Source organism: Plasmodium falciparum (genome assembly GCF_000002765.6).
Source record: "Plasmodium falciparum 3D7 genome assembly, chromosome: 14".
NCBI lineage: Eukaryota > Apicomplexa > Aconoidasida > Haemosporida > Plasmodiidae > Plasmodium > Plasmodium falciparum.
The window spans coordinates 1,247,501-1,257,500 of NC_037283.1; the positions used below are offsets into that span (position 1 = coordinate 1,247,501).

The window sequence follows — 10,000 nt, forward strand, 5'->3', positions numbered from 1 at the left end:
ACCTTTTTCACATTCTATGATGTATAATATGTCCGTTATAGGACGGGGGTCCCTTGGTTATGCACATATATATATGTATATGTTTATATGTTTATATATATATATATATATATTTTTTTTTTTTTTTTTTTATTTTGCAGAGTGCCTCGTATGGTCATCCCCTTGAAAAGATTAAAGTTATTAAAGGAAAGAATTAAAATTAACAAAAATTGTAAAAGTGGATTTTTAAGGAAAACAGTTAACAGCACCAAGGTATTAGAAGAGTTTAATAATTCAAAGTTGGGAAAGAAAATGATCATCAAAAAAAAAAGAGATGAAGCTACCGACTTCGAAAGATTCCAAGTATATTTTGCCAAGAGAGAATTAAAAAAGAAAATGACAACCATAAAAAATAAAAAAAATGGTGAAAATAAAAAAGTTAAGAAAAATGTACAAAAGGTTAAAGCTTAAAGGAGTTATGTCTTTGTTCATTTCAAAAAAAAAAAATATATTGTTTAACAAAACAAAAAGTATATAGGATACGTACATACATAAATAAATAAATACATAACAATAAAGAAAATATATATATATATATATATATATATATATATATATATATATTTATATTTATTTATTTATTAATGTATTTATATGTGTGTATATATTTTATATGTACCTTTAACTCATTTGGGAATTTATCTTATACATTTATATATATGTTATATATATATATTATGTATTTAATGAAAAAATTCATATTACCTTTTTTATTTTTATTTTCATTTTTATTTTCATTTTTATTTTCTGCTTTATTTTCTTTTTCTTTTTTTTTTTTTTTTTTTTTTATTTAATATAACAAATTATAAACCAAAAAATGAATATAAAAAATAAAATATTCACATATATATATATATAAATTTTTGAAAAAAAAAAAAAAGTAATTTTTTGTGTTGTTACTTTTTATGTATGATCATTAAGGTTAAGGTATATTTTAAAACAATTCTTTTTTTTCTACCCCTTTATTGTAAGTGTATTATTTATTATATTTCATATGAGGAGAGCAAAGAAAAAGAAAATATATACATATATATATATGTGTATATGATTTTTCTATGTTAGAAATAATATAATAACAAAGTTCATATTTTATATATACAAGTGTATAGATATAAGAAAATTAAAATGAAAATATGAATTTATAATATATATATATATATTGTTCTATTTTCCTATGATGGATATTATATATTTTTAAAGTACCAAAAAAAAAAAAAAAAAAAAAAAATGTACATTTTGAAAGGATATACGTTTAGATTATATTTTGTTTAGCCGTCATCTTATTAAATAAAAATACATATATATATATATGTATGTATGTATTTATTTTTTTCGAGTTATCTACAAAGGGAATATAATACTTATCAATAGATAAAATATTTTTAATTAATAAAAGAATCAGCAAAATGGATAATTTCTTAATTTCTAAATTCCTTCAAGTCGTAATAAGTTTTTGTGGGAATCGTGATAGATAATGCTTTTCTTTTTTTTTTGCATTCAAAAGTAAAAGAAGAATATAATATACATATGTACATATATATATATATATATATATATATATATATGTATATGTTAACATTTTGTGTAGGATGATTCTCCTATTGTAATATATAAAATACATATATAAATATGTACACACATATGTATGATCTCACATATTTGTCATACATATATTTGATCTTTATTTTGTTTGGATATTCGTTCTAGTAACTCAAGGATATTTTTTTGAAGGACACAATATTTTTTTTTTTTTTTTTTTTTTTTTCTTATTGTTATATTAGATACAAAATGGAGAACTTGATCGGAACACCTTTGATAGAAAAAAAAAAAAAGGAAAGTCATATAAGCATAAGAAAGGATAAAAAATTGAATGATATTGAGGGGGAAAAAAAAGAAAAAAAAATTAAGGAAAGATTATTTTTGTGTCTTATATGCCTACTAGTAATAATATGGTTAATTTACTTTTGTTATAAAAACCATATATTTTTATCATATTTACAAAATGAAAAAGAGTATGGAATTATTATAGATGCTGGATCGAATGGAACCCGAATTCATTTATTTGAATGGAAAAAAAGAGAATATGAATTAAGTAATAAGAAAGAAGAAAATAATTTAATAGAATTGAAGGAAATATTTAATGCCAAGGTAAAAAAGAGTATCTCTACTATTTCTTATAATGAGATAAAAGATATATTAATATATTTAATTAATAAAGTTATTGATCATTTAATAGAAAAAAAAATTTATGTATATAATAAACAAAAATGGAAATCATATCCATTTTATTTTCAAGCAACAGGAGGAATGAGAAATTTAAAACAAGAAGATAGAAATTTAAGAATGAAATATATAAAAAATATATTATCAAATGATAATTATAATCCATTTTATTTTTTAAATGAATATGCAAGAATTTTATCAGGAGAAGAAGAAGGTATTTATGGATGGCTAGCTGTAAATAATTTATTAAATAGTATTTTTTCTAAACCTAATAATACATATGGTGCAATAGACTTAGGAGGATCATCTACTCAAATTACATTCTACCCTATGGATCATAATATCTTAGAAAATTATAATTCAATTTTGTTAAATAATATATTAATAAGATTATATTCTCATTCTTTTATAGGATATGGATGGATAGACTCATTATTTAGAGTAAATATATATTTATGTCTAGAAATAATAAAAAAGTTGAGCACAAGAAATATAAAGAATATATATCAACTTGAAAATTATTATGATGATTATATCAATGATTATTTTTATAACAACTTACCAAATTATAATTGGTTTTTTTATTCAACCAAAAAAATAATAAATAACAATAAAGAAAATTATAATCATCATAATTATGAGAATATAAATTATGATGTTAACAAAAGAAATTATCCTTATAATAATTTTCAACAAAAATATATTCATACAAATCCAAAAAAAGGAAATTATACAAAAGGAAATATAAATAATTCAAATAAATCATATAAAAACCTTTCGAATATATTATTACAAGAAATTGTAAAATATATACAACATTCACAAAACGATTATCCATATTCTTCCTTAACAGATATATATGATTATACATACAATATTTATGATGAAAAACCATATGATATTGAAAATTTTATAAAAACAATCAAAAATTTTAACAGACACTCAAAAGAAGATACTATAATGCTTGTACAAAATCCATGTTTACCTTATCCCTATGAAATGAAAATAACATTCCCTACGTACAACCTAGTAACTAGCCAATTTGTCATTCTAAAGAAAAATAGTAGAAATGAAATAGGAAATATAAATGACATAAAAAATGATGGTAATAATTATACACAAAATGATGATAATAATTATACACAAAATGATGGTAATTATTATAGACAAAATGTTGGTAATTATTATAGACATAACCATAATATTAATGACGTGTACGAATTAAATAGTAGTGAGAGTTATGATAATTTTATTTCAAATTTTGTTCTTAAATTAAAAATAATAAACAATAATATGTCCCTTATGGATAATATATATGAAGATTTTAAAAACAAGGGATATTTAAATAATGTTTTGAAAAAAGTAAATGATAATAAAATAAGTAATACTCTGAAGAATGAAATAATAAAACGTCTTTTTGAAAAAATAATTAATGAAAAAATTAAAAAGCTATATATAAATATAACAGTAAGAATAGTCGGATCCAATGATTTTAAGAAATGTTTAGAAAATACAAAAAAGCTTTTTTATGAACAACCTTGTTTTCTTTCTTCTTGTAGTTTTAATGGAATTTATCAACCTAATTTAGAAAACAATAAATTTGTTTTACATGGTCAATTTAAAAAGGTTATAACTTATTTAGGTTTTAAAAAATATGTAGATTTAAATCAAATGAAGATATATATACAGAAATTATGTAACATGAATTTATATGAATTAACATATAATATGTCTAATAAAATTATGCATAATCAAATTCCTACATTTTGTTGGAAATCTATATGGTCTTATTCATTATTATTTTATGGTTTTAAGTTTAAAGAAACTACTAAACTTTTAATTATAAATGATAATACCAATATTTCATATGATTCATCAAGTACTTCACAGGCATCAAAACAATTTTATAAAAGTACACTAAAGTGAAAAATTGAATAAGATATATCTGTGCTATAAGTTTTATTATACATATGTATAAATAAATATGTATATATATTTTTTTTTTTTTTTAAATCAGGGGTTGAAAATAAGGAACAAAATAATTATTTACACGACAAAACAAATTATAATAATGAATATAACTTAAATAACAAAATAGATAATATTAGTTGGACTCATGGATCTATGATATACCAAATTAATATATTTCAAGAGCGTTTTAATTCAAGGTTGCTTTGTCAATATATATATATTTTTCATGTACTTTATTATATATATGTAAAAATATGTATAAAAAAATGTGTACATATGTATGTATATTTTTTTTTTTTTTTTTTAGAAAATATAAATTATACAGTGAGGTTTTCTTTGTGCTTTTCCTTATAATTTTTATTATCCTTATTATTCTGGGAGGCTATATTTTTAAATTCAAAGAAATATTAAACAAAAAATATCGATTTTTATAAAATTCAGGTTATATTTTAATTTTTTTTTGTTTTTTCTAATACATGTATGATTAAAAATATATGTCCACATGTATAAACATATATATATATATATATACATATACTTATTTTATTTATTTATTTATTTTTTTATTATTATTTTTTTTTTGTATTGTGAACAAAAGGGTGATATGAATAAAAAACATTTGTCTTGTTCTTTTGTATCTTTTTGATATATTTTTTTATCTTAGTAGTTTTTTCCTTAATATAAATACTATAAAAAAAAAAAAGGAAATATATAAAGAATAATAGGTAACATATGTTTAAGGAATGTCTATATAAAGAATATCAACATGTCCCAATCATTTTTAATGAAAATACATTTTAATGTTAGAATATATTAGATATATATAAGCACAAAACATAAAATGTAAAAGAATAAAAATATAAAAATTTTTTTATAAGCTTATACTGTATAGTCGCACACAAAAATATAAAATATTTTTAAAAACGATTTTTTGCACACACATAATAAGCAGAACATAAAATATATAAATATATATAAATATATATATATATATATATATATATATTAATGCTTACCTATATACTTGTTTAATAATAAACCACAATCCTTATTATTTTCTTAATGCAGTGTTTATAGTAGCATTAAAAAAATAATAATAAAATGGAACGTTTTTCACTTTTATTTTTTCACATTTATTTTTTCACATTTATTTTTTCAAGTTTATTTTTTCACGTTTATTTTTTCACATTTATTTTTTCACATTTATTTTTTCACATTTATTTTTTCACATTTATTTTTTCACATTTATTTTTTCAAGTTTATTTTTTCACATTTATTTTTTCACGTTTATTTTTTCACGTTTACTTTTTGACTTTTAATTTAACATATATAATAAATAGTTGTCTTAAAAATTTATAATATATATAAACCAAAAAGTATATTTATTATTAATTAAAAAATGACTAATCATATTTCTTATTAAAATGTAGACATACAATTAAAATTAAGAAAAAATATAATTTAATAAAAAAATACTATATTGTGTAGAACAAAAAGGAAAGTATTGTTATATACATATTTAATCATATAACAACAAATAGTAAATATATGACACAAATTCCTTTTAAAAATAAAATAAATAAATATAAATATAATATCATTACGTGCATATCCATTTTAATTTTTAATTATTTCATTTTTGTTGCAAGGTTGGAATAATTGATTTTGTTCTATTGATTAAAAAATAAGTACACTGGAAATATATATATATATATATTTATTTATTTATATTTATATTTATTTGTTGATTTATTTATATAACAATATATTATAAATCACTTTAATTTTTTATTTTACAATATAATTATGAATTACATCGAGATGGAAGAACGTGAATATAAACCACTTATAGAAGAAGTGGATAATGGAAACAATATTATAATAAATAACAAGGAATATTATAACATGTATGAAAACAATAATATAAATAATGATAATATTAATATTCATGAACGTGTACCTCTAGGAACACCTTTAACGTATATCTCTGGTAATCCTGGGGATTATATACAACACATAGATATGTATAACGTTGAAGAGGAAAAAAAAGGGAAAAAAAGATTAGCAACAGATATAAAATATTTTAACTACTTTGTTACTTATTTTATGATTTCATTAATTATTATATTTTATTATTTTTATTATGGTAAATATAGTCGTATATTATATGGTATAAATTACAATGGGAAAATATGTGGAAAGGATCTACATAAATATCCATATTTATACTTCCCTCTTACTCCTAAAAATCCTAAACCTGAAATATTAAGTACCTATGCTAAATGCCTAGAGTCTTGTCCATCATCTAATATTGTTTCAAAAGATATAGCAGATTTAAATAAAGATAAAAATAAAGATAAGAATAAATATTTTGTGGAATCTTATTTTTTTTCTTATAAAAAAAAAAATAATAATAATAATAATATAGTTATTGATAAAAGAGGAAATAGTGCAACAAATATAGTATATAGTGATTATACAAAAAGCCCGAATAATAATTTGTATGTTGAATATTCTTTAAATTCTCCATATTATGATACTGTAAATATTATGAATATATGTTACCCTAAAGATAAATTATTAAGAGAAAAAGTTGCAAAAATTATATTTACAGACAGATATAAAACATTTGTTAATTTATTTTCTCTTCACAACTCTTTTATTTTTATATTTCTTTTTGTTTTTACTACTATAGTATTATGTTTCCTTTATTTACTTTTCTTATATATATCATCAACTCCAACTTTTCATTTATTTTTAATATCCTTTGTTTCTTTGATGTTTTTCTTACCCATTTATTTTATTCATAAACATTTATATATGATATATAATCCTGTCAAGACATCCCTTTTTTCCCATCAATATTTTATTTCCATATTTATATGTATCATCATATTTATTCAATCCTTTTTTTTTCTGTCTATTTTTTTTATATATAAAAGTACCTACAAGTACACATCTCAGATAATAGGAATTACCTTGAATTTTATCTATAAAATGACAAATATAATTTACTCCCCCATTATTGTGTCAAGTATATCATTTGTCTGGTTTTTCGTTTGGTTATATATTTATATTATGATAATGACAGCTGGAGGGGTGCACGAAAAAAGGGTAAGTTTTTTTTATAGTAATATAGCCAAAATGAAATAAATGAGAAATAAAAGAAAAAGCTAGCTGTTCAGAATTTTTTAACTTTTTTTTTTTTTTTTTAATTTAATTTTTTTAATACAATTAATTTGGCTAGTTATTGATAAATATACCCGAATAAATCTATAAATAAAAAATATATATATTTCTTTTTTTGTGTCGTTTCATTTTTGTTAGTTGCGAATGGAATTAGATTCGAATGGTTTTAGTGAAATAATGCCCCTTCAAAAATTTTTTTATTATTTCAAAAGCTCTTCATTTTTTTCTATGTAACATAAAATATAATAAAATCAAAATAAAGAAACAAAATAAATTGATCACTTATATATATATATATATTTTAATAATACATTTCAGATTATGGGTGTATTCCTATTTTTTTATTTGTGAAATATTACAAAGCTTAAATCAGTTTACTATAAATTATTTGGGTAAATACACAATTTCGTTTTTATATAAATAATTTTTTATATAAGAATGTATATAACGAACATATATATATATATGTATATATTTATGTATGTATCTTTTTAATTTTGAAGGCACTGTATGGTATTTTAGTGATAAATCGAATTTTCCAAAACAAAATAATGTCTGGAAGGTTATGAGTAATTAATCTATATTAAAAATGACGAATTGAAAGATAAAATAAATATTATTTGAATAAAGAAAAAGAAATATTCCTCTATAATATATATTGTAACTTTTTTTTTTTTTTTTTTTTTTAGAAACAATAATAAATTATCATTTGGGAAGTTTGGTTTTATCAAGTTTTATTAATTTGTTGTTTAAGCCTTTACGTGTTATTTTCTTTTGGACAAATAGCACTTTATCTCTTCCTTTTTTTTATAATCATATTATACATAAGATAAAGCATAATTTTTGTAACAAGAGAAAAAAATAAAAAATGAAAGATATACAACATGCACATATATATATATATATATATATATGCATAGTCAGTATTGTAATAAAACTAATATATTATATATATATTTTTTTTTTTTACAGATATTTTTTTAAAGCCTATTTCTAAGATAATCGATTCTTATACATCAGCTGCATATTGTGAAGTATGTTTCTTTTGAAATTTTTAAAATTTAAAATAAAAAAAATAATATATTTAAAAGGGAAAATATAAATATATATATATATATATATATATATTTTTTTTTTTTTTTTGGTTTCCATAAAATTTACAAGAAATGTATTTATTATTTTTATATAGATGTCTATATCTTCATATAATTATTTGTTTGCATGTGATACGTCCTGTAAAAAACTAATAAATTCAACATCCCCTGCGGCTGCGTTACATGGAGTAACAAAGAATATACTTAAAAGAAAGAAAAAAGAAAAAGAAACAATACAAGTATATGCATATATATATATATATATATATGTGTGAGCATATTTTTCTTTCTTGTGTAGATAACCTATATATTGAATATAATATTTCCATGTTTTACTACCCTCATTATTACCTTTTTGTCATTTAATGTAATATGATAAAATGGTTATTATGATATGTTCATTTGAAGAATATTTAAAGAACCAAGTCTTTGATAAAAATTAGAACATAATACATATTTTAATATATATATATATATATATATTTTTTTTTTTTCTTTATATAGATTTTTAATAATTTTCAAAGATATAATGATTTGTATTCATCTAATTTTATTCCAAACCCCTTTTTTGCTTCCCTTGTAACTTTAGAAATTCAAAATAAAATATATATATATATATATTATTAAATAATATATTTATTTTCATTTTTTCTTTTAGATAATTGGTACATTATGCGGAATTATTTCGTCTTATTTTATTACCCTTATATCATCTCTGTCTGATTGCATATTATATTGTTTTGTTTGTGAATGTTATAAAAACCAAATGATTGATGAAGATCCTATGAGAAATATATTTACACCTCCTATGTTAAGAAATTTTATATTGGAAATATATGATGAATATAACTCGAATTTGTGAAATGAATATGAAACATTTTAAAATGTATATCAATTTTTTCTTCCCTCTGTATATAGAAATATATATGTATATATATATATATATATATAATAACAGTTTATATTAATATATATACCATAAGTATGTTATGTAATAATTTTGTGCGTTTTTAAAAAAGAATGAACAGAGCTTTAAATACGTACATAATATATATTAAATTTATTTGTTTTTACTTGACCACAATTTATACATCTGTGTGATTCTTTCTCAAGATGTCTCTATATATATTATATATGCTTATATTTATATATGTACATTTTTCAGTGTTAATATATATTGCACTTTTTGTACATAATGAAAAATTTTTATATAATAAAACTAAATATAATCAACTTGACGATTAAAAAGGAAAGAGATAGATTCAAAAATATGAATACGGACATATATACATATATATATATATTTATTTATTTTTATTAATAAATATTAACAATAAAAAAAGGTGTTAGTTTTCATAATTTTTTTTTTTTTTTTTTTTTTTTTTTTATAAGAAAAAATATGTGGTTCATATATAAAATTCATATATATATTATATATATGTATTTTTTATTATTTAAAAAAAAAAAAAGTGAAATCACAAGAT

At 19.2% G+C, this 10,000-nt stretch overlaps 3 protein-coding genes across 3 annotated transcripts in view; all 3 read left to right on the forward strand.

The window, feature by feature from the left end:
- Window positions 1-450, forward strand: part of PF3D7_1431700 (60S ribosomal protein L14, putative) — a gene marked incomplete at both ends in the record, with an annotated part of 921 nt that extends 471 nt beyond the window's left edge. Inside the window, one exon of the mRNA XM_001348434.1 lies at window positions 141-450. Coding sequence (XP_001348470.1) covers window positions 141-450 — 310 coding nt within the window. The remainder of the gene's footprint in view (window positions 1-140) is intronic.
- A 1,377-nt stretch (window positions 451-1,827) lies between these two features.
- On the forward strand, window positions 1,828-4,667 carry PF3D7_1431800 (apyrase, putative; the record flags this gene model as incomplete). Its single annotated transcript, XM_001348435.3, has 3 exons — window positions 1,828-4,174; window positions 4,280-4,430; window positions 4,541-4,667. 3 exons carry the CDS (start codon window positions 1,828-1,830, stop codon window positions 4,665-4,667), a joined length of 2,625 nt encoding a protein of 874 aa, XP_001348471.2.
- A 1,372-nt stretch (window positions 4,668-6,039) lies between these two features.
- On the forward strand, window positions 6,040-9,378 carry PF3D7_1431900 (inner membrane complex suture component, putative; the record flags this gene model as incomplete). The annotated part of the gene is made up of 10 exons (XM_001348436.2): window positions 6,040-7,347; window positions 7,561-7,652; window positions 7,741-7,814; window positions 7,926-7,991; window positions 8,112-8,267; window positions 8,395-8,456; window positions 8,612-8,704; window positions 8,815-8,883; window positions 9,021-9,095; window positions 9,175-9,378. The coding sequence occupies 10 exons, from the start codon at window positions 6,040-6,042 to the stop codon at window positions 9,376-9,378; spliced, it is 2,199 nt and encodes a 732-aa protein (XP_001348472.2).
- Between the last annotated feature and the right edge of the window lie 622 nt (window positions 9,379-10,000).